Source organism: Myotis brandtii, unplaced genomic scaffold (assembly GCF_000412655.1).
Source record: "Myotis brandtii unplaced genomic scaffold, ASM41265v1 scaffold95, whole genome shotgun sequence".
Lineage (NCBI taxonomy): Eukaryota > Metazoa > Chordata > Mammalia > Chiroptera > Vespertilionidae > Myotis > Myotis brandtii.
The window spans coordinates 348,330-373,580 of NW_005371920.1; the positions used below are offsets into that span (position 1 = coordinate 348,330).

The following is a 25,251-nucleotide window of genomic DNA, read 5'->3' on the forward strand; positions in this document are numbered from 1 at the left end:
GGAAAGACAGACAAACGAGAGTGGGAACAAGAAATAATAGGAGGCAGAGGAAAAAGAAATGAGACTTAACAGAGGCAGGTCAAGAACATGGGCTTTGAAATTAGAGTTGGGTTCCAGTCCCAGCTGCACGATTAGCCTCCCAAACTTGGGCAAGTAGGAAAAAGAAATGAGACTCAATAGAGGCAGGTCAAGAAACTTGGGCTTTGAAATTAGAGTTGGGTTCCAATCCCAGCTGCACGATTAGCCTCCCAAACTTGGGCAAGTTCTTTAACTTCTCAGAGCCACCATTTCTTCATCTGAAAAAAATGGGAAGATACTGAAATCATGGATTTGGATAATTAAATGACAAAGCACAGATCCTGGCCAAAGTAGGAGTTCAGTGAGTGAAGATGATAATGTAGATTTAGGAAGAGAGTATATGTAAAGAGCAGGTACTATACTTGGCATGCATAGACCAACTCAATGACTAATAGTCTCAAAGAAAATTTGTGTTTTTCTGTTGATCCAAGATCCTGCATAGTGTTCAGTGGTTAGTAGGAGCTCAAAAATATTTGCCCAGTAATAGATATACAAGTGTCCTGTTAAGGGGAGTCATCTGAGCCAGAGATTTGAACTTAGTAGTTATTAGCATATTGATGGTACCTAAAGCCAGGAGACTTCCATTTCAGAAATGTTCCTGAAATGTGTGAAAAATATTTGTTTTTGTAAATTGCCCATTTTGAAGGCAGTTGGAGAACTTATCATTTTTCAAAGCAGTTGTGAATCATTTTGTAAAGAAAATTACATTATATTTTCTCTTTTGAGTAAATCTCTTGATCCTCTAGTTAGAATTACTTTATGTTGAGTGCAGTTATATCAAGTGAATAAAGTCGTGATTAAATCACACACAAAAGAAAAAGAAAAATTGTGCTTTTCTAAACTGCAATCCTGGTGTTTTTCTGAGACTGAAATATCTTGAGGCCATGTTAATAGCAAGTTAATTTCATGAGTCTTCTGCAACACAATTTCAATCCTCTCCCTGTAGCTGCACTTTAACAAAGGAATGTGCAGCTAGAAGACTTTTCCGTTAAAGACTGACTTCTTGGAAGGGAGATCTACAAATCACTTGGAAAGTTCCTGGCACCATCACCTGGGTCTGGCCACTTGCAAAGTGTCTATAAATCTTCCACGGGTGGGATGACAGTGTGGGTATCTTTTTCCCCTCTGACAGACTTGTTTCTTTGTATAATAATAATAGGAGTGATGGTGAAAGGCCATAAGGAGGTCAGGCTGCCCACTGGGAAGTAATCTTGTAGTTTACTCACCATTTCTAAAATGTAAACAGGTGAGCAGCCTTCTGCCTGGTAGGCAGGTAGGAGGTAATGAACCTTGACCTGGGGGCAGAGGGATAGAGTACTTGTTGCTCTTGGCTTCAAAAGAAAAAGAAGGGAAGGAGGGAAGGATGGTGAAAAGGGAGAGAGGGGGAAGGGAAGGAAGAAGGAAAAAGAGGGAAAGGGGAAAGAGATGAGGGAAGAAGAAAAATAAAACCACATGGATCTCTGAAATAGTGAATTATGGGAGAAACTCTTACTAGATAATTTGAAAATTCTGTGAAGATATGGTTTCAGTAGCATTTTTCTTCCTAGCTATCTTTTGGCTGAGGGTAGAAATTGAATTTGTACAGATTTTATTTCAGCTATTAATGGTGGACCCGTCCTGGTTACTGGTTTATTTATCCATACATGTATTTGCTTCTTTATTTATTTATTCATTCACTCATTCCTTCATTCATTCAGCACTTCCACCCTCTTTCTTCCTCACTTGTTTATTAGCATATCCTTGGCATCCAGTCCTAAGACATGCACATAATAGGTATCCACTAAAGAGATTCCTGGAATTGCAGGCCTATTTGCTTAAAATAATTTTGGATTGTCTCCTTGCCACTTCCATGCCCACTCCCAAATAGCACCATATTCCAGTACCCTCTGGTCACCAGCCCATCTGCTCTTTTCTTTCCCTATGATTCATAGGACCCTTAATTCCTTGCCAGTGCTATCAAGTCTTTTTAGGATCAATCTATCTGGCTCTAAAGTCATGAATACTCTTCCAAACAAGAACTTGCCCTTGCCTCACATCCCCTAAAAATCTTTTTTATATTCAACCAGCATAAATATTTTGTTCTCTGGTACTTTGTTTAAGGTAACCAGCCTGTCTGTGTTGGTCCACTTTGGTGTGGGATCTCTCTGGCTCTCATCTCTTAAAGAAAAAAAGATCAAGACTCATCTGTTACACATTCAGACACTCAGCTAGGCACTGAACGTTCAATGATGAATACATTTTGTATGGAATTTAAAGACTGCGATAGGCATGTAAACTGATTCCGTTACCTTTGGGATAAGTGCTAACAGTAAGTGGTGATAGCTGTGGTGATGGAGATGTGCGGGCAGTGAGGCTGCATCATAAAGGGATTGTCTGGGGCAGTGGTTCTCAACCTTCCTAAGGCTGCGACCCTTTAATACAGTTCCTCATGTTGTGGTGACCCCCAACCATAAAATTATTTTTGTTGCTACTTCATAACTGTAATTTTGCTACTGCTATGAATCGTAATGTAAATATCTGATATGCAGGATGTATTTTCATTGTTCGCGACCCACAGGTTGAGAACCGCTGGAGGGGGAAGACGCACAAGGCTTCACTAAGGAAGTGATAGTAGAACCCACCCACAGATGTGGGGAATTTTAGTGCAGATGCCATGCCTTACTGACTTCAGAGCATGCGACACCACAAAATTTTTGACCAAAGGCGTGCGAAACAGACTCCAGGTTAAGGGTGCCTGGCGGGTAGACTACCTGCCCTGGAGCGCCTAGTCCCCTGCAGATGTGATGAGATTGCCCACATGGACCCGGAGTCCCACTGACTGTGGGGTCAGCGGTAGATGCCCCATGTTGTGTAGATAATAGATCTGAATGACTGACAGGGTTTGCATTGCCCGAGCAGTTAATTACTCCTCTGCTTTCTGAAAGAGTGGGTGACAGATGGTAGACACCTCGACAGCAGACTCCACCGTAAGCCACACAGGCTTGGGGTTTGTAGGCAAGTCTGGACTGCAACCAATTTCCCACTGGATTTTTGCCTACTTAGACGATTTATAATTTTTAAAACTTTGCCCTTTAGGCAAGTTTTGTTCCAACTACAGGAAAATTCTCTCTTCTCAGCTTCGATGTTGCAGAAACATGTTTTGAATGAAAGGAAATCTCCATAAACTCACATGGCCCGGGTTGCCTCAGCCCTGGTTATGCTGGGCATTCGGTCAGCGTGGGGAAGCTGTGTGCATTTTAATGGGAACAGCATGGCATTCATTACTCACCTGCTTCCTACCATCTGGATTTTCACAGCTCAGCAAGCATGGTGGGCTTCCTGCACATTAGCAGGGAGAACGTGGCTCCTAAGGAGGGCATGACTGGGTCCCTTTGAAGTCATAATTGTATGATGGGCACCATGATTAATGGGGGGGAGGGGTTGGTATGCTGTCCCAATAAGCTGCTTTCATATTTGAATGATCAAAAAGTAATGTACCGTTTTCACTCAAGGATAGGGAGATAAACAAGCCACCTCAATACCTGTACTGGGAACCAAACAAGTGCAAAAAAATCCCAAAAAAACTGGTTGTGTGGTAAAGTGAAATGAAAATGTGCATGTGAGAGTTTGTGCGTGGAAATTCCAATTCAGCATGCATTAATAATCTGGTTTTGTGCAAAGAGCTAAGAGGAAAACAAAGATGGAAATGCATGCCTCTTAGTTTGCATTGATGCAAATAACAAAAACCCTGTGGTTTAGCAGTGGCTTAAACCACAGGTTATCATTTAACAAGTCCAAGCATAGGCTATCTCTGAGGTAGATTTTGTAGTTCAATGCTATCATCAAGGACATTGTCCTATTTTTCCATGCCATACTCAGCCTCTTGGCTTTTTTACGTCTTTAGACTTATCACCTCCTGGTCACATGATGGCTGCCACAGCTTCACATATCGAGTCCACATATAGCCACATACAAAGGCAGGAAGCACGAAGTACTTAGTGCCACCAGAAGGTGTCCCATTACTTGCTTCCTTCCTTTTATTCAGGGAAGGAACATTTTTCCTGGAAATTCTGCCTCCTGTCCCCCAGAAGATGTTCCTATATGTCTCGTTGGCCAGATCTGGGTCACTTGGCCACCAGTAGCTACAGGGGAGGCTGGGAAGGAAGTATCTGCATTTTTCGTTCTGCCTCCTTGCCCCCCAGAAGATGTTCCTATATGTCTCGGCCAGATCTGGGTCACTTGGCCACCAGTATCTACAGGGGAGGCTGGGAAGGAAGTATCTGCATTTTTCAGCTTCTACGGCAGGAGGCAGGCAAGTACAACAGGCACTGGCTAGAGTAGCCCACCAAGGGTGTCTGCCACAACACACTACCTGCCCTTAATGAGCTTGGTCGGCAGAAGCAGACTGACATGTAAACAGTACCCATTTTCCAGCACTTGCTTGTGGTTAAATAGGAAGCAGCATTTGTGACAAGATCTAGGGAACTGGGGCTGTTGGACCCCTCTGCCTGCCTTCTTTCATACAAGAGGAACCAGCACCAGGTTCAAGTTTAAATGACTATGCAAAGAATTAACTGTATTCAAATGAAAAGAGAGGATTCGGTATCTAAATACCAGACACTGGTTGGGTGACAAAGGAATAAGTCTGGATCAGAAAGTGTATTGCTCACAGAAGGTCAGGAGAGCAAGCAGGTAGCATGTGTGCTGCCTATGTCCATGCCTGTGGTAGACATGACTAATTGATCACAACACCCTCCCACCAAGCCTGGCTCTGACCTCAGAACTCTTCTCAATAGGCAGCTTCTTCCCATAGATCAAAATTGGTAAGCCAGATTAGATCTATTTGTTATCACTACTCAGAACTTTATATTTACCACTCCTGTCACTAGGACCAAGCTAAAGGAATATGAGAAATAGGGTCAACTTAAGAAGGCAATGCTACTGAACCAAGGACTCAAACGTAGCCCCATTGAAAGACAAAGGGCAAAGATCAAAGGGCAGAACATCTGACGCGTGTGGTGCAAGTTGATAAAGGTATATTGATGAATTGAGATCCCCACCACTCTAAAACCAGAATGGTGATAATATCTAAGCAATAAGATTAAAAAATAAAATCTTTGGCCCAGTCAGCATGGCTCAGTAATTGAGTGTGTATGAACCTATGAACCAGAAGGTCATGGTTTGATTCCCAGTCAGGGCCCAGGCCCAGGTTGTGGGCTCCATCCCCAGTTGGGGGCATGCAGGAGACAGCTGATCAATGATTCTCTCTCATCATTGATGTTTCTCTCTCTCTTCCTCTCTGAAATCAATAAAAAACATTTTTAAAAATAATAATAAAATCTTTGAGTTGTGAGAAAATGACCATTGGCTCCAAATTGAGTTGAGTCATATCTGTAAAGACCAGGCGTATTAAGGCTCTGTATTTGCATAGCATTTTTAACTTTTGGAAGCTCTCTATACCTGTCAGCTCATTTTATTTTCATAATTTTATCCCTTTTGAAAAATCATTCCCTAAAAGCGGCACTGTGAGGCACATTTTGGATGTGGTGAAGCTGCTCTGGATCATGATGGTGGTGGTGGTGGACACACATCCCTGCATTTGTCCAAACCCATACAAATTTTGCCACATGGGAATTAAAAAGCGAATTTTTTAAAAGTTTAAAAAGTCACTGAGATAAATGCCAACATCTCTTATTCAGTTTGAAAACCAATTAAATTTGTTTGCAAGTAAGAATTACACATATATTTATGGTCATGCTAAAAATTAGAAAATACTGAAAATTTTGACAAAAGACTATAAGAAAATAAATCAACCATCCACATTCTACACCAAAGCATTATCATTTTGAACTCTCCCTGACAGATATTTTTCCTATGAATATTTGTGGATTTACAGGAGTTATCTGTTAAGTCCAGGAGAGTCAGATTGTTAGCAAAATTTTCATTTTATATTTTAAACATCTTCTTGGTGTTGATGGAAGTTTTAGTAAGTATGTATTACTTTACCAGTTTAAAAAAAAGATATATTTTGAAATGAAAGTACTTTAACAAAATTATAAGAATCTTACATACACTTTTATTGGCTGATTTTTCCTTTTTTTTAATATATTTTATTGAATTTTTTTACAGAGAGGAAGGGAGAGGGATAGAGAGTTAGAAACATCGATGAGAGAGAAACATTGATCAGCTGCCTCCTGCACACCCCCTACTGGGGATGTGCCCACAACCAAGGTACATGCCCTTGACCGGAATCGAACCTGGGACCCTTCAGTCCGCAAGCTGATGCTCTTATCCACTGAGCCAAACCAGTTAGGGCTGGCTGATTCTTTGTTTAATTTTATAATATATTAACATCAACAAGGACCTTTTGGCACAATCCAGTAGCAGTATCTTGCTTGGCCATAATCAGACTTTTTTCCTTCTATTTTGGTAGAAAATAGCTCCAGCACACTATTTCAGTTATGAAAACTTATCAGAAACAAAAACCTTATCTAAGAAAATGGACTGTGAACCAGAACTCAGAAAGGAGTCCACAGTTTTATGTGCCTGAAAAGAGTATTTTTAATTCCCCCTGGGAAGCCTAAAAATCCTCTGTTTGTTTAATCCACAAAGTCATTGCCAATCTAGCTAGAAGCCCCTGTGTAGGGATGATAAAGGGCAGACATGCTACCCCCCGTCACGGCAGGACCCATTGCCAAATAATCACGGCCCTTCAGGCTGGAAGGGACCTTCCAAATCCTTCTCAACACAAACTTTCTGGCAACTAACCCTATTTCACCATTGCCATCCTCTGTGATACCTGTCTTCCATCCTTGCTGATGTGCTTACCCTAGCTCAGTGGTCGGCAAACTGCGGCTCGTGAGCCACATGTGGCTCTTTGGCCTCTTGAGTGTGGCTCTTCCACAAAATACCAACTTCTGCGCATGGGCCACGAAGTTTCAATCGCACTGTATGTGCATGCCCGCACATGGTATTTTGTGGAAGAGCCACACTCAAGGGGCCAAAGAGCCGCATGTGCCTCGCCAGCTGCAGTTTGCCGAACACTGCAAAACTCTCCCCAGAGTTGACCATCAGGAAGAAAGCCAAATGTTGAGTAGGTAGAATCAGTCTGCTGATACAAGTAGGGTCAAAGACTATAATATTACCTACCAAATGTTTCTTAGATGAAAGGTAAAATATTTAATGGGTTTTAAAAGCTACATTGCATTACCCTCTCATTTCAATTCCTGTGTCTATGATTGATGCTGAGAAGGCCGGTTCTGTGACCTGGTCAGTAAGATTTTGTCCCATCAGAGGATTTGGGTTTAGGTCCTCTCTCATTTTAAACTGTGTCCTCATTTGGTCAAAATAGTCAACCTACTGTTTGAATTGTACATTGCCCAATAATCCCGGGGCCTGCCTCAGACTCCAGCCTAGCACAGTACTGTGGGCAACTAGGCCATGGACTCCCTCCTCCCCCTGTCTCCCCATCACATCAATATAATTGCCAAGTTAATTTCTATTATTCAGGTACATGGAGATTATATGTATGGAATTACCAATCTTGGACCTTTGTGGGATCCTGAGAATGATTTTTTTAAGGAAAAGTTGGTCTTAGCAGTGCTCATTGAACCTGAAATGGGGTTACCAGGCCACCATCTTGTGGAATTTAAATAAACACAAGTAGATGTAGAACACGGCAAACGTCATACTTCCTTTAAAAATCACTAGCTACACTTGACCTCTGTAACTGCTTTTGGCTTCTGTTCTCTGTTTTTAGTAAAAAATGTGCACTTGGTCTACAGAACAGAGGAAAAATGCTTTGTTTATAGTTTTTTGCTCAACAGTGTGAAAGGCTGGGCATTGAATAAAATTGTGTCATATGAACTGGTCATTTAAAAACCAAAATCATGTTGAATTTGATGAGTTGGTTTCTGTTGACCATGATTTCAGATGAAGTGTAAGTCCTCTAGTTTATTCTTCTCGCCACATCCTATTTCTATAAAATTGTTTTGCCTTGAGCAGCCCAAGTTTTCCAGTTTTAACTGCTCTACCAAAGAGCATGATGCAAACACAGGAGAATTTGTATCAGAAGTTTCAGTATCTTGAAACTGGAATGTGGATGATTCATGAGTTTTGCATCAATTATTTAACAGTCATAGATGAAGATACACAGCGATGGATGGGGCAGTAACGTATTCTGGTTATACCTACTGGCTTAGCAGTGATAAATGAGTCAGGAAACCAGAAGTTCAAAACAGGCATCAACTCGAGCTGCAATGGCAAAGGCTCTGAAATGAGTTAGACAGTTGCTAGATATAAACAACCTACTATATAGACCAGCGGGCTGGCAGGATTAAAATAAAGATAAGGACTTAGCAAGAGGACTAAGGAATTTCAGAATCCTGCTGTACCAATCACCCATTTTCTTAAAAGATTCTTGAGGGCAGCATAACACCAATAATGATAACACTTGGAAAAACGGGAGACATTTTTATTAGCTGGAACCATGCCTGATATCCCATAAATACTGTCTTGGATCACGTGGCTTAGACTTGAGCCTGAATCTGTGTGTGTGTGTGTGTGTGTGTGTGTGTGTGTGTGTGTGTGTGTGTTGTGTTTCTTTCCCCTGTGCTTGGCTATTCCAAATCCCCACACCTGGCCTCAGTGTTATGTTCTGATTGGGTCACAGACTCCATTGCACCATGTTGCCTGGACACATGCTCTCTAGTAGGCATTGTTCCTTTTATCTTTCTCCTTCCATGATACACATTTTTGTATGTGATAAATATTCTATGTGCATGTCTATGGTTCCTCATGGTTTAAAATGTGCTATAACATCCAGCCAGCCGGTGTGGTTCAGTGGTTGAGTGTTAACCTATGAACTAGGAGGTCATGGTTCCATTCTGGATCAGGGCACATGCCCAGGTTTCAGTCTCAATCCCCAATGGGGGGCATGCAGGAGGCAGCCAATCAACGATTCTCATCATTAAGGTTTCTATCTCTCTTTCCTCTCAGAAATCAATAAAAATATATATTTTTAAAAAGTACTATAGCTTCCAAGCAATAATTGCCTTTAAGAAGGGTCTTGGGACAATGCCTTAACCCAGTGGTCGGCAAACTCATTAGTCAACAGAGCCAAATATCAACAATACAACGATTGAAATTTCTTTTGAGAGCCAAATTTTTTAAACTTAAACTATATAGGTAGGTACATTGTTATTAACTTAATTAGGGTACTCCTAAGGCTTAGGAAGAGCCACACTCAAGGGGCCAAAGAGCCGCATGTGGCTCGCGAGCCGCAGTTTGCCGACCACGGCCTTAACCTGAAGGTATTACTCTCATGGTAGGGGCTGTCGGTGTCATGGTAGTTGGGGCCCAGTGGTCTTTCCTAACAATTTTTTAAAACTCTATTTTTACTGATATTTTTCAGAGAGGAAGGGAGTGGGAGTGAGAAATAGAAACATCAATGATGAGAGAGAATCATTGATTGGCTGCCTCCTGCATGCCCCACACTGGAATCAAGACCGCAATCTGGGCATGTGCCCTTGACCGGAATTAAACCTGGGACTTTTCAGTCCACAGGTGGACACTCTATCCACTAAGCCAAACCAGCTAGGGCTTTCCTAACAATCTATAATAATGAAAGCGTAATATGCTAATTAGACCGGACGACCTTCCAGACTAAGCTGCGGCACCGTGGGGCCATTGCAGAGGCAGCTGCCGCAGCTGCAGGGTCCAAGCCCCTTGCACAAATTTCGAATTTCATGCATCAGGCCTCTAGTTTGTAAAGAATATGGATAGCATGCACATGTGAAAGAACATTTTAGCAAATACAAAAACAATGTATTCTTTTCTAAAGGCTGAGGGAATAGTGAGTAAAAATAGATGCACCAGGCAGAATTTATTTGTAGAGGCTTGAGTGCAGATGATTATTTTTGAAGATGGTGATAGAAACATCGTGGAGTGGGGTGGAGTGGTGCACGTTTTAGTTGAAGTGACTTGGAGGGCAGGGACCTTGAAGCTTGTGTCCTCCATGAAGCCTAGAAGAATGCTTTGTGCATCCTGTACAGTGATGAGTAGTGTAAATAAATGAACAGATCCATGCCTGAGAATTATTGATTTAAACAATATATCCTACCTTGTTTTGACCTGTGTGGATCTTAAAGGGAGAAGAAGGACATTTTCACAGAGAGTCTGGGCACAAAGGCAATGTATACGGCAACTGAGAAAGAGAGTTTTGTTTCCCTTGGAGTGACATTTTCTTGGAAACTGAGCCAGAGGCTGACCTGGGGAAAAGCTGCTTGACTCTTCTGATACCCAACTTCCCAAAAGGAAAAGCCCATCCTTTAGTCCTCAATGCGTGGACCCTGCCACCCACCCAGAACTCCGTGTTAACATTGCTGGGAGCGGAAGGACGTGAACTGCACTTAAGTAGCCTCTTAGCCCTAGAGACAGGAGTGGGGCGCTGTTAACCCCCAGGCCTGGTCTCCCCTCTACCCTCTCATTATTCCCCACTACCCTTTTCTCTGGAACGCGTTTGTGTCCTCAGCAGTTTGAGGGCTCTGACTCACTCCTTAGTACCCCACAGAAGCCTGAAAGAAAAAAGAAATGGCCTCGTCTTCATTAGGTTCCACCCAAGTCAGGAGTCTCCGTGAATAACCCCACTGCTCACCACTCATTGAAAAGCCAGTAGCAGTCCCTAAGAAATGTATCCTAGCACTCGAGTGCTTTGCGGAGGCAGGGCAAACACTAAGCAGCCGCCTTCCCTCCTCTGTACATGAGCGTGCTTTGCTAAGATGCACCAACTGTGACAAAGAAACGTGGGCAAGTAATTCACTTGAGGTGGTTGGCTCCCCAGCCCTGCTGGGCTTCCTTCCTCCTCAGTGGGCACTTGTTCGAGAAATGGGCCTCCTCCGCTTGCATTAGGAACTGGATAAGCGCTCGCGTATTTCATGTTTCCTTGAGGTCGCATTCATTTGGAGGGCTCTTCCTGAAGGAGCGGACTAGATCTCTGGTTGAGATCATCAGGAAGGAATGGGGTGGTCTTTTCTGAAGGAAGACTATAGACCAGGCGTCACAAGCTGGTGACTCACACACCACATTCAGCCCACAGAAAAGATTACATACTTTTAATGTCCTGGTGTTGAAAAAAAGAATTAGTTGCCCATATATAAAATTGAAGAGATTTTGCATAAAAATCTTGATTTCCAACTTCTTTGAAAAAGATCAGAATATCTGCCAACGCTCGCAATAGTTGATGGCCACAGTTGGCTTAAGCCGAGCGGCCACTTGTCCCCTAAGAGAGGACACAAGCTTCCTACTGCATCTGGTTTTCTTCACTCCATTTTACCTAGTGCTCCTGTAGAGCTTTAAATTTGCTGTCCTGGGGTCAGTCGCCTAAGAGGCCCAAACAAATCATGAATTGCCCAGGCCGGGTGGTTCAGTTAGTTGGAGTGTCCCATACACCAAAAGGTTGCAGGTTCGATCCCAGGTCGGGTCATACACAGGAAGCAACCCATCAATGTTTCTCTCTCTCCCTTCCTCTCTGTCTACAGTCAATAAAAAACATATCCTCGGGAGAGGATTTTTTTTTTAAAAAAAAAGCAATCATGAATTGCTCTTTTAAATGTGCCCAGCCTGAAAGTGACTATGGTTTATGCCTTTTTCTTTTTCCTTCTACACAAAGGATGACCATTAAGAGCATTGTCATATGTGGAACAGGACAGTTATGTGCAAAGTGGAGAATTGTACACTACTTACCTGAATAAGTCAGGCATACCAAGAAAATCCTGAAACGATGATATTAATGTAAGATTTGAGATGTGAATTATTCAGGGGCAATTGCCTTCGTTTCCCAGCTCACTGTTTCCCCTCTGCTTTTCTCACATGGACATAATCTTCAGAATGTTCCTCTGTCAAAGGCCATGGTCATAATTCCCCTCCCCCACCACCACCCCCCCCTTTTTTTAGAACTTATTTGAACTCTCAGGAGCAATTGTTGAAGCCCTGCAAGGGAATAATTGCACAAGAATTAACCTCTGACATGTTTCTAAAAATAGCCCTAATAAATCCCATCATAGGTAATTTACCTGTCCGTATTCCTCCGGGGGTAACCGGCGTTGAAGAAAGACTTGGCAGGCTGGCGTTCGCTCGGCAATTATCGGTGATCTGAGTTCCTGGCGCCTGTGTATTTTCTCTCTTGGGAAACACAGAGGACAAATTGCTCTCTGACTTCCCCTTTGACTCATGACCGTTTCCCCAGCACCCTTCACCTGGGGTTGGAATAAGGCGTGCTCTTCCAGAAAGGAGTGTTGGGCTCACCAAAAAAAGAGGTACCACGGGGTCAAGCTGGAGCATTTGTGAGGTTCTTCCATGAGTTTCCAACTTGCAAAGGTTGCCAGTGTTTTTCCATGTCTGAGCTTCAGGCGTCCCCAGCCCTCATTTGCATAGCCACCACGGAAACCTGTTAGGGAAGTACCTCGGTATAGAAGAAAAGGAAATGCAAAGAGGCCAGGAGTGGGTACAGGCTCCATGGCTGGTAGAAACTTTTATCAAAGAGTATGGCCATTTCCATGAGCCTTAAGGAAACTCATTTTCTCTTGCCCAACATAAAAGGGTCTGAACGTGCTTCTTCCTTTTGTTCTCGCCAGATGTTCCAGGAGACCACAGCGCAGTGTGGGCATCTAGGAAATGTACTTTCCCAAGAGCCGCTTCTCGCGGCACTTAAAATACAGAACATAAAGCCCTTGTAAATTCCACTGCAGAGACAAAGCCCTGAGCCCTTAAATGCACAGAAAAGTGTGTCTATTATCTGACGTTTCAAAGCAAGTGTGCAGTTACTTAAATTGCCTTTGTCTTCTTCTTTTCAGCTGACATTATCTCTACGGTAGAATTCAACCACACGGGAGAATTACTAGCGACAGGGGACAAGGGGGGTCGGGTTGTAATATTTCAACGAGAGCAGGAGGTAAGTGGCAAGTGACTGCAAAATGCCCCTTTCCTTCCCTTTTTAGCGGAGGCCTCCTGCTGTTCCTTAATCCTCACGTGTCCCCCTTCACCTTGCTGCTTTGCTAGCCAACTAAAAACTGCCAAGAAGTCATTAACATCAACCGTTCCACCTTCCGGCTCATGAAAGCACCTGAAAATAGAGCCTTTCCTGGGCACGGCCTTATCTTTTCACGTTCTCACGTCTCCTCTGACCTGCAAAATGCCACGGGTGCTTTTTGAGCATAACTCCTCCCTTCGGAGTGAAATTCATCCTGGAGTGATTAAAATGAAGCCTCTACTCCTTTCAGGGGCTCTCACAGAATATGTAGTAGGAAGAAACGGTTCTTTGTCCACAGCTGTGAAAGGGACAACTTGGGTCAGTGGAGAAGAAAATGGTAGCTCACCCCACCAAAGGGAGTGCAATCCCACAAAATGACATCTGAGCGATGCACAGGGCACACACTTTACTGTGGGTGACTCGAAGGTCCCTGGAGCTGAGTGCTGTGTGCTTTCCGAGCAGGAGTTTTAATTTCCACTGAATCTCAAAAAGCCCCTTTCTTCCTGGGACTTGGGTTCCACTAGGAATTGTGTCTCTTTTTCATATAAATTGCGTTTCGGGGTGTCTGCTTCTGCTTTGTCAGAAGGGAAGCATGGCCCGATGTGATTGCTTTGGCTTCCCCTGGCCTGGTCCTGGGGCTCCCAGCAGGCCAGCCTGTGTGCTAGTAACGCTCCCATCTGCTACCGTCTGCCTCCGAGACTCACCCAGCACAGCGTGGGGAGGCCGAGTGCAGGAGGAAGGGTTCAGTGGAGACTTCCCTAGCAATTGAGTGCCTGCTTTGTGCCTCCAAGCCATTTATGTTCCACCTCCCCTCAAAAAAGGAAAGCCTCATTTAGAGGTGATGTATTTGGTAATTGCACATTATTTGCAATTAATTTCTATAAGGGCATCCTAATCCCCCGGGGTTCTGTAGAAATTCAAGTGTTCAGCATGAAGTCAGGCACCCAGCCTGTTCCACTGGTCCTGGAAACAGGGAAATGGGCTTGGCAAGTAGGAACTAATAGCTCTTCGTGACCTGGAATTTTTCCTGCTTTTCCAGAGCTGCCGAGTGCTAATTGGTCTGGCACATACGTCACACACTTGACAGTCTGATTTGGATGGTACCAAATCAACATTCGGATGAATTTATTGTTAAGGTGGACTGGCGCTCTCCGCAGTAGGCAGGCTGGTTACATGTCTGTCAGTCAGCGTGGCAAGTCCTCTTCAAGCTGATTTTCAAACTTTCTTCTTCAATTTGAAAAAAAAAAAATCCCATTAGGTTCATGGTGATGATAAAGAGGAACCGGAGGAGCTATTTAGCATAAATTACCCAGGGCAGCGTGTTGCCAGTAATATTCCAAACCACATTTTCCCTTTGCTATTTATAGGTTCCACCTATTTTAATTTACTGGAATATGTGGGAAGCCTGATTCATTAGTAGAATGAAGGGGGGCACGTTTTCCCAAGAAGAGTGATTTGGTTCAATAAAAAATAAATGTCCAGTATAATAACACGCAGTTGAGTGTTGAGCTCCGTGGGGAGGCGTGGGGTTGAAATGGGCACTAAGCCTCAGAAACGGAGCCATGGGACAACACCGGGGTCAGGTGTTTTCCGTGTCTGGGAGTGACTTCTCAAGAGCCGCAGTCCTGGAGGGCTTGCTGTAAGGAAGGAACCTCAGTGCCCTCACAAATACATGGGACACCTGGGCGTCAGCACCCATCAGGAAGTGAAGATTTGGGTTTGGATATTCAGTACCCAGAAATCTAGTTGTTGTTTTTTTTAATTGAGCCTTTATTACGAGTCAAGCTTTTGTGACAAATGTCTATAAAGACCTGGATTGGAATTTTTGAACACAGTTTTCCAAAACCTGACCCTTAAAACTCTTGGTAGTCACGTTCTAAAATGCCTGAAACGAAACCGCCCCTCCCTCTTTTCCTTTCTGCTCTTTCTTTGTTTCACGCCCTCTTTTTCCTTCTCTCCGCCTTTCTTCTTTCCGTTGCCCCTTTCTGCAGACCCTTCCCCTGATGTTTCATTCTCTCACCATTTATTTAGCTCCTGCTGTTTGCCTGTTGCAGAATCAGAGCTAGGAGAAAGCCAGGGGTGAGGTCTCATCACCTCCCCATGATGCAGGTGTCACCCCTGTGCTCCTGTCTGTTTTCCATGTTAGAAAAAAAGGGGGGAGGGATCTGATGCCCAGATCTGCTCCTTAGAAGTCCTGTGACCTTGGAAGATATCTCTGAGCCTCCTTTGTCCATTTCCCTGCTCTTCCCACATCTCCAAGATTCTCTGAGACTCTGGGGAGACTTTAAAAGGCCAATGAAAGGTACAGATGCCATAGCTTTGCACTCTTGGTAAGGGATTGATAGACGTACATATGGACATCAGCATGGGTCCAAAGGGTGTTCAAGACATCCACTAATGCAGAACGAAAATATTAGAACTTCTGTTTATATTGATTTTTAAATGTATATTCATTTTAAAATCATGTCCTAGTTTAACTTCTGTTTCTATGTATATGTTACGATGTATACCATATATTATAGAATTTTATGTATATCATTTAGGCCTATATGGATATTGGAGGTACTAATAGTCACCAACAGCTGCAAGATCAGATGCTTTGGAGGCCTGTGAGCTAAGGCAAAACTTGTGGCTCTCATGGTCCTGCCCTCATCCCATGCTGATGGCCTGCCTATCCATCCCTAATGATTCTGCTCAAAAAAAAAAAAAAAAGAAAGAAGAAGAAATTGGTGAATTCACAGGTGGCCTATGTGATTTAATCTTTCGTGTATTCCCCTCCCCCCGCCTTTTTTTACAGAGTAAAAATCAGGTTCATCGTAGGGGTGAATACAATGTTTACAGCACGTTCCAGAGCCATGAACCCGAGTTCGATTACCTGAAGAGTTTGGAAATAGAAGAAAAAATCAATAAAATAAGATGGCTCCCCCAGCAGAATGCAGCCTACTTCCTTCTGTCTACTAACGGTACGTACAAGTGACTGCTCCTATTTGGTATTGTCAGAGATAGAAGCAGCCACATCATAAGTTTCAGTCTCTCTTAGACTCCATTTTCCTTCTTAACCTTGTGGGCTGTCAAAAAAACTTAGCAACAATCTTTGCAAGATGCTTACCTTAGTGCCTGGCGCAGAGTGGGCCCTCAGTGAATAGAAGTGATTCTTTTTAAATATCACACATTTCTGACCCAATTATGTGAGCCCCAGTATCTGCAGTTTTTGACTAATGCAGATTATTTCCAGGTGCTTCTGGAATGTGACTTCCTGTTTTAAGATTCATTGAATGTTTTTCTGGGAACGCATTTCAGGAACCCCGGACAGGCTGTCCTGTGAGTCTGGCATACTGAGTAGAAGTTATTAATCCCTGAATGTGTTTGGGGTTTTTTCTCTCTCTGACACAATCAAGCTCTCTGAGCACAAGTCAAGGAGAGAGAGGGACCCTACCAAAGGATGATTAAGAAGTGGTTTCTTTCTCTTTCTCCCTCCATGCTCTTCTAAGAGCAATTGTTGATTTCGGGAGAGTTGCTATAAATAGATCCAGGAGAGAGGAGGTTGGGGGTTGACTAGAGAGCCAAATTCCATGCTAATTCAGTGGAATTACCTACCCTAGCATTTCTCAATGCCATTGCTGACAGAAGCCCACCTATGCTTGAAACAATTTAGAATAAAAGCATATACTAAAGGGTGCTAATTGAATAGCATAGCAATTAAGAGGATTAGTGGATACAAATTAAACACCCTCTCCCAAGCAAATAAGCTGGAGCCTGATTCATTGTGTGTGAGTCTGTGAGAAGTGTACATTTAAATATGGGTCAGAAAGCGAGGGATTCGCTATTTGCCCATCCCCAGCATTTATAAAGGGAAGTGCGCATATGTCAAGTGAAAAAAATGTAAATACTGTATAGTATGATCAGACATATATTAACATTTTTAAAGACTAAAAGGAAACATACCTAAAGGCTTATCATGATTAATTTTTGATTATGTATTATGGGTTTCTTATAAATTTATTCTTTTTATCACTTTATTTTCTAAGTTTTGATGATGAGTTTTATATTTTATTTTAAAAGGAGGGAGGGGTTTTCTTAATGCGTATGAACCAAAAATCCCTCAAATATGAAACCAGTATACAACTGTAAAAAAAAATGGCAATTCTGAAACAGCCAGTTTGGAGTTATTCACGCATGGCTTATCTCAACATGTCCAGATTTCCAGTCATCTGTTTTTCCAGATTCCAAGTAATTTAATTCTTTCTCATAACTGTATTTATTGTTCTATTAATTTTGTGAACTATGTTTCTTGAAAGCCAAACCATATGAATTTGTTTCAATGTCTTCCCTCTTAGTTTTACCGTTGAATTTCACTCAAAGGCTCTGCAGATTCAACACTACTTAGATTAAAAAAGACTTCTGATGATTCCGACTTAATTACTTTGGGCAGAGAAAGTGTCTGATTATCTGCTCTAGCTAGCTTACTTTATATTATGAAATTTAGCCTATTGATTATTACAATAAAATTCAAAGATGCATTAACTCCTTTGTGGGGGGGGGGGATGGGAAAAAATCAGTGAAATGCAATGAAGATTAATTATATAGCATAATGTTCTGTTAATTGAGTTTTTAAATAGTTTTTTGATTAACAAGGATATTATCTTCCCATTTGGGATGCTATTTCATATGCCAACAGCATCTCCAAATGATTCTTATAAGAAAAATTCCCACGTTCTCCTGGGATTTTCTTTTTTATACTAATATTGAGGTTGAGAATTCCCCTTAAGCCAAATAGGTTAACATGCGAAAATTAATGGGAGACAATTGGAATTACTGTACAAAAGAGAAAATGAAGATAGATGATAAGATTGTGTTTAAAAGCTGCCACAAGTAATGATAAACTACTCAGAGAGCCAGCCAGAATATAGAAAAAGTCATTACTCATAGTAACAGCCACCTGTTTGTTCCTCACACGTCCTTATCCACAAAGCTTTCAGATAGGGAGTCAAGAAACACTGTGTGATAATAAAGTCAAGAATGACTCCAGGCAACCCAACCATGGGGAATTGGATTGAATTCGCCATCAATTATCTTTTTTTAAAGAAACACAACTGTGCTTATCTCATTATAATTGGATACAGTTTTTACTTTCTGTTAGAATATAACTTTACAATTTCTAATGAAAAATAAACCAACATTCGGTTGTGAATCTAGACCTTAAAATTATTTGCGAGATGAAAAGATGTTGCCTTGCCTAGCTTTCTATTTCTGTCTTAGTACCTATGATTAGAAGGGAAGGTATATTTTACTTGATAGATGGGCTATGAAAATAGTTAGGTGTTCATTGCAAAACCATTAGAAAATAGAGAAGCAAAATGAAAATAATGTGTTCCCATCCAGAGAGAACCACTGTGTCTTTTAAAGAAAACAGCAAAGAGGCATGGATAAATCTGTTTTTTATTAGCAGAAATGTGGTATATTCTGTACACTGTTTGACAACCAGATTTTTTTATGTAATACTTAATAACAGGAATATCTTCCTAACTGTTAAATATTCTTCTAAAATTCCATAACATTTTCAAGGACTGCATAGCATTCCCCTGTATGATTCTTCTATAGTTTACTAATATCTCCCATTATTAGACCTTTAATTATTAAATTCTCACTATTAGAAATTATATATTTATAGGAATAGATGTTGGAATAGATAGATATGATTAGAAAAAAACATACTCATAAACTATGTATAACATGTTGTATCTATTTAAAACAGTTATGTGATTGCTCACAGAAATGAAAGGACATACTAAGGTTTTCATACTAGATATCTCTGTCTAGTGCAGTGGTTTTCAACCTTCTGGCCCTTTAAATACAGTTTTATTGTTGTGACCCAACCATAAAATTATTTTCGTTGATACTTCATAACTGTAATGTTGCTACTGTTATGAATCGTAATGTAAATATCTGATATGCAGGATGGTCTTAGGCGACCCCTGTGAAAGGGTCGTTCGACCGCCAAAGGGGTCACGACCCACAAGTTGAGAACTGCTGGTCTAATGGAATTGAGGGAGATTTTCATTTTTTTACTTTTATGCTCATTTTTATTTTCTACAATCCTATCCTATATAATAAAAGGGTAATATGCAAATTGACCCTAATGGCGGAATGACCTGGAACAACCAGTCGCTATGACACATACTGACCACCAGGGGGTAGAAACTCAATACAGGAGCTGCCTCACCCCACCCACCCCTCCACTCCCTGTCAGTGCACTCCCACAGGGGGAGCTCTGCTCAGCCACAAGCCGGGCGCAGCGGTGGTGGCAGGAGCCTCTCCCGCCTCCTCAGCAGCTCTAAAGATGTCCGACTGTGGCTTAGAAATGGGTCTAAGCTGTAGTCGGATATCCCCCGAGGGCTCCCGGGCTGCCAGAGGGATGTCTGACTGCCAGCTTAGGCCCGATCCCCAGGGAAGCGGGCATAAGTTGGCAGGTGGACATCCCCTGAGGGGGCCCAGAATGCAAGAGGGCACAGGCCGGGCTGAGGAACCCCCCCCCCCAGTGCATGAATTTTCGTGCACCGGGCCTCTAGTTATATAATAATTATACACTTGTATAATAAAAAGAAGGAATTAAAATGAGAAAATAAACATATATATGTAATATTATTGGTTTTTATTTCTCCCACCAAAAAATGCATAGAAAAAAAAATACTAAGAGGATCTATGCAAAATGTTAACAATGATTGTCCCTGACTGAAGAGATTATAGGTGATTTTTATTCTTTTTTAAAATATATTTTATTGATTCCTCACAGAGAGGAAGGGAGAGGGATAATTAGAAACATCGATGAGAGAGAAACATCGATCAGCTGCCTCCTGCACACCCCCCACTGGGGATGTGCTCACAACCAAGGTACATGCCCTTGACTGGAATCGAACCTGGGACCCTTCAGTCCGCAGGCCAACACTCATCCACTGAGCCAAACTGGTCAGGGCGATGATTTTTATTCTTTATGCTTTACCTATGATTTCTCTATTTCTCTACAGAGCAATTATCACTCACAAGAAAAATGTAAGGAAAGAATTGCCTTGCAAATGGGATGGGATGCATTCCAAAGGCAAGCAATTGAAAGTATTTGGTGTTTAAAAGTCACTGATTTGCATTCTTCTAAGTCACAGCTGATCAGTACCTAATCAAGTGACTGTATAAATATGGCCCGTATTTCCTTTTTGTCACAGTTCCATGTGTAGCAGGATATCCAGAGAGGGCAGGACTAGAGGAGTGCCAGCACATAGTGCCTGGGAAGGCCTTCCTGGCCCTTGCCCCAGGATAGCCGGTGCGTTCACAGATCTCACACGAGCAGCCTGGCCAGGCTGCCAGCAGCATGACCAGCCCAAGTGACCCCCAGACCTTAGGAAACAGAGGCACTTACTTGTTCAATTGTCCAAATTGTTGCAGAAAGCCCACTTCCCAATGGGGTGTGTTTCAGACCTCAAAGGACAAGGCTTTGGTGAGGGGAGATGGAGCAGGGGGGTGGGGGCGAGAGAGAAGGGGAATCCTAGGGAAGACGGAGAGGGCGGCTTCTCTCCCCAGACAGTCTTACACAGAGGACGTAGGATGTGCTGACATCATCCTGGGGGAAGCTAATGCCGTCAGCGCAACAAGTTGTTATTGCAGAATAGTTGCCCAACTTGCTCATTCTAATAAAAGTTGCCATTGTGAACCACTATTAGAAGCCCGACACTGCGGTACACACTGTACCCACAGTGTTTCATTCAATCCTCATAAGAGCCCCGTGAGGAAGGCCTGGCTTTCCTTAATTTACAGATAAAGAAACTGAGGCAGCCCTAACCAGTTTGGCTCAGTGGATAGAGCGTTGGCCTACAGACTGAAGGGTCCCAGGTTTGATTCCGGTCAAGGGCATGTATCTTGGTTGTGGGCACATCCCCAGTAGGGGGTGTGCAGGAGGCAGCTGATCGATGTTTCTCTCTCATCGATGTTTCTAACTCTCTATCCCTCTCCCTTCCTCTCTGTAAAAAAATCAATAAAATATATTTTTTTTAAAAAAGAAACTGAGGCACTTTATTTGTAAGGTTAGAATATTCGGGACATATTTGTACTGAAAAAATTACACGTTATCTGAAATTCAGATGTAACTGTGTGTTCTGTAGTTGTTTCTCTGCTCAATCTGGTAGTCCCATTTGTTTGTCACTCAAGAAATACTAGTTAGGCGCCTGCTGGGTGGGGATCACAGTGCTGGGCCACGTGGCTGGCTGGAGTTGGCGTGGGGACGGGGCTGAGGTTGTCTGGTTCCACACTTACCTTGTGCAGGCATAGAGAAAGATTTGAGAAGGCACCGAGCCCCTGCCTTCCAGAAGAGAAGTTAGAACAAGTACAACTTATGAATGCAGGATCTGATAAGGAAGGCTCCCAAAGGCCCGCAGCCCACAGGCATGATCTGTTTGGCCCGAACATGTTTCTTTCTAAAATGGAATTGAACGTCTGCAGGTGGGGCATGCGGTCTCTACCTCCCCCAAAACCCCTTGCTCCTGTCACTCATCTCCTGACCTGCCCCACCCCTCCAGGCATTGGACTTCTCACCACGATTTATTGCTGTAGAAAATGACAAGTGTCAGCAAGTGGAATAAAGGGTGGGGACAGGACAAAGGTGAGAAAGGTAGTTTCCAGGTGGGGATTCCAAGGAGACTGCAAGGGGAAAGGAGCATTTTGATGACTCTCCTTACTTTTATTTTCCTGGGTTGCTAGCAACAAGCAGTGTGCAGGTGAGATTCATTCATCCAACTCATATTCATTGAACAACTGCTCTGTCCCAGGCACTGTTGTCGGTGTGGAGGTATAGTAATGAGCAACACAGTCAGAATCCCTGCCTTTCTATTGATTTTACATTCTAGTGAGGGAGACATAATAAGTTTTCCAGTAGTGAAGTGTCCTAGGACAGTGGTCAGCAAACTGCGGCTCGCGAGCCACATGCGGCTCTTTGGCCCCTTGAGTGTGGCTCTTCCACAAAATACCACATGCGGGTGCGCATGTACAGTGCGATTGAAACTTCGTGGCCCATGCGCAGAAGTCGGTATTTTGTGGAAGAGCCACACTCAAGGGGCCAAAGAGCCGCATGTGGCTCGTGAGCCGCAGTTTGCCGACCACTGTCCTAGGAGGAAAGACAAAGGAGGAAGAGGGGCTAGAGCAGTGGTTCTCAACCTTCTGGCCCTTTAAATACAGTTCCAACCATAAAATTTTCGTTGCTACTTCATAACTGTAATGTTGCTACTGTTATGAATCGTAATGTAAATATCTGATATGCAGGGTGGTCTTAGGCGACCCCTGTGAAAGGGGTCGCGACCCACAGGTTGAGAACCGCTGGGCTAGAGAATGATGAAGAAAACCTTTTTGTGTAGGTTGGTTAGGAAAGGACCCACTGAAGTTGGGGCATAGGGAGAGAGCAAAGTGAAGGAAAAATAACGTGCAAGAGAGGGTAAAAGGCTCCCCTGGCAGAAGGCACAGCTTATGCAAATGTCCTGTGGCAGCAATGAGATTAGCATGTACCAAGAGCTGTAAGGAAGCCATGTGGCAGGGAGTAGGGTGGATGGTGAGATCAGAAAGGATGAGGAAATAGGGGTGCAGGTCATGGAGAGCCTCTTGGGCCATGGGAAGGGCAGTGTTTAGTGAAATGCAACACACAAATGGGAATAATAATAGTATCTACCTCTCAAGGTACTTGTGAACATTCAATAAATTCTCCATGCAAAGTGCTAGCATCGTTAATTTTATATATGTAGCTACTCTTGTTATTCTGTGTTCAATAAATATTTTTATGGAATGAACAAAATTAATGTCTAAGCTGTAGATTTAACAGCCCATTGTCAGGAAGACCATCTGTCTCTACATGATAGATGTTTTTTTGTTTTGAAACGTGAACTCTGCCTTCAAGTGACACAAGATTTATGCACCGAAGCCCTTGACATGAGCCAGCTTCTGTGGCAGTTTCTTCCATTTGTACCTCCGCCTCTCCCGATCCTCCCCGGCCCGACCCAGAAGAAAACTCCTCTCCCAGCGTTCCCGCACTGTAACGTTAATGTCCTCTGGTTGCCCTCCACAGATAAAACTGTGAAGCTGTGGAAAGTCAGCGAGCGCGATAAACGGCCAGAGGGTTACAACCTGAAAGATGAGGAGGGCCGGCTGCGGGATCCTGCCACCATCACAACCTTGCGGGTGAGTCCAAAGGCTGTTTTTTTGCCACTGTCTTGGTGCCTCCTCAGGTTGGCCACATGCTGGCTGCTGTGAATGTTGCAACTGTGATGTGAGAGGGAGGGAGATCCAGCAGAGACTCACCTACCCGAGACTCCGGTGGCAGATGGGGGAGCAGGACAGATGCCAAGCTCCACTGACCACAAGTCCATGCATTTCCTTGGTCCACGTGGCCAGTGCCATGTGTTACTGTATGCTTAGCCTCTGCCTGTTCTCATTACCTAAACATCTTGAGCATCTTTTGTACTCAAGATACAGGGGATGGGACTACCCAGAAGGGAAGCTGAAGACTCGATTCAAAACATGAACCTCCAGCCCAGCCTGTGTGGCTTAGGGATTGAGCATCGACTCATGAACCAGGAGGTCACAGTTCGATTCCCAGTCAGGGCACATGCCCCAGTTAAGGCTCAATCCCCAGTAGGGGGCATGCAGGAGGCAGCCAATCCATGATTCTCTCTCATCACTGATGTTCTATCTCTCCCTCTCCCTTCTTTTCTGAAAGCAATAAAAACCTATTTTAAAAATACAAAATAAAACACACATGAACGTCTGAATCTAACAAGACTGGGTTCCAATTCTGCCACTTACCAGAATCTCCAACGTTTTGAGCTTCAGTCACACAAGTGATTTTTAGTTTCTCCATCTGCAAGACAGTGAACCTAACCTTTACGGCCCATGGATTTATGAGGATAAAATGCAATGAGGGTGGGAAGCCCTGACTCCATGGCTGGGCCTCCATAAACGATCCCTACTATTCGTCTGAGTGGCTTCCTTCCTGCCCTCCAGAAATGCACAGTCTGGTAAGAAAAGAGGATTCATAGGCTAATACACAAATGGTTATGGCACTAAATAGAGGGAGATAAATGCAGTGTGAGTCGGAGGGAGTTGCCATTTGATCAAAGGAGGGGGAAATTACGTTGGTTCCGGGAGACCGGGAAAGGGCGCCGAGGGAAGTGGTGTTAAAAATAGATTTCTAAAAGTGGACTTTTAAGGGAAGGCTCTCCAGATCTAGGTTAAATTGGTTCAAGCCTGAGTCATGAGCTTAGTTTTAGATGTGTTCAATGTGAGCAGGAAAGCGAGCACATGTCAGGACCAGCCCTAGCCCCAAGGGACTTTTCAAACGTGTGAAATATGCGCTTCCAGCCAGCAGCTGCTCCGCTGTAGCCAAGCAGTGAGAACGGAGACGGTGAAGCACATCTGGGGAAGAGAGGTTGTCGCCCCGGGTTTAGGAGCAGAGATGGGAATTGAATGATGGCTGTGTATCTGATTAGCTCGCCCGTTTATTTGTTCGTTCATTTGTTCATCTGTTTATTGAGTGGGCGCTGTTTGAGCACAGACTCTTCGCTGGCCACAGTGCTGGGCGGTCTCACGTTAACTTAGTACTTACTGATGAGTACCTGGTCTTCATTTGAGCTCCTTCTGCGTTGGCTGCTCTGCCCCCTCTTGTCAGCCTGGGCGTTCAGCCTGGAGAGCTGCCAGCGAGCCCACCCCACCAGACTAGGCCATTGCTCTAAAGCAGTGGTTCTCAACCTTCCTAATGCCGCGACCCTTTAATACAGTTCCTCATGTTGTGGTGACCCCCAACCATAAAATTTTCGTTGCTACTTCATAACTATAATTTTGCTACTGTTATGAATCGTAATGTAAATATCTGATATGCTATATGTGTTTTCCGATGGTCTTAAGCGACCCCTGTGAAAGGGTCATTCGACCTCCAAAGGGGTCGCGACCCATGGGTTGAGAACCGCTGCAGTCTAAAGGCTGGGAGATTGGAGGGTAGAGCAACTAGGAATATGAAGGTTGGGTCCGTCTGTGCTGGCTTGGAACTGTGGTCCCATTGCTCTCCGTCTAGTGACCTTGGACACGACACCTAAACTCCTTGTGCCTCTAATGTCGCATCTGCGCAACAGGGATGATGGTGG

The 25,251-nt window shown here is 43.4% G+C and overlaps 1 protein-coding gene across 4 annotated transcripts in view; it reads left to right on the forward strand.

The window, feature by feature from the left end:
• PPP2R2B (protein phosphatase 2, regulatory subunit B, beta) overlaps positions 1 to 25,251 on the forward strand; it is a 402,097-nt gene that overhangs the window by 282,239 nt on the left and 94,607 nt on the right. For all 4 annotated transcript variants that reach the window (XM_005885985.2, XM_005885986.2, XM_005885984.2 and 1 more), the window contains 3 exons: positions 12,909 to 13,006; positions 15,882 to 16,047; positions 23,181 to 23,293. In XM_005885985.2, coding sequence (XP_005886047.1) covers positions 12,909 to 13,006; positions 15,882 to 16,047; positions 23,181 to 23,293 — 377 coding nt within the window. The remainder of the gene's footprint in view (positions 1 to 12,908; positions 13,007 to 15,881; positions 16,048 to 23,180; positions 23,294 to 25,251) is intronic.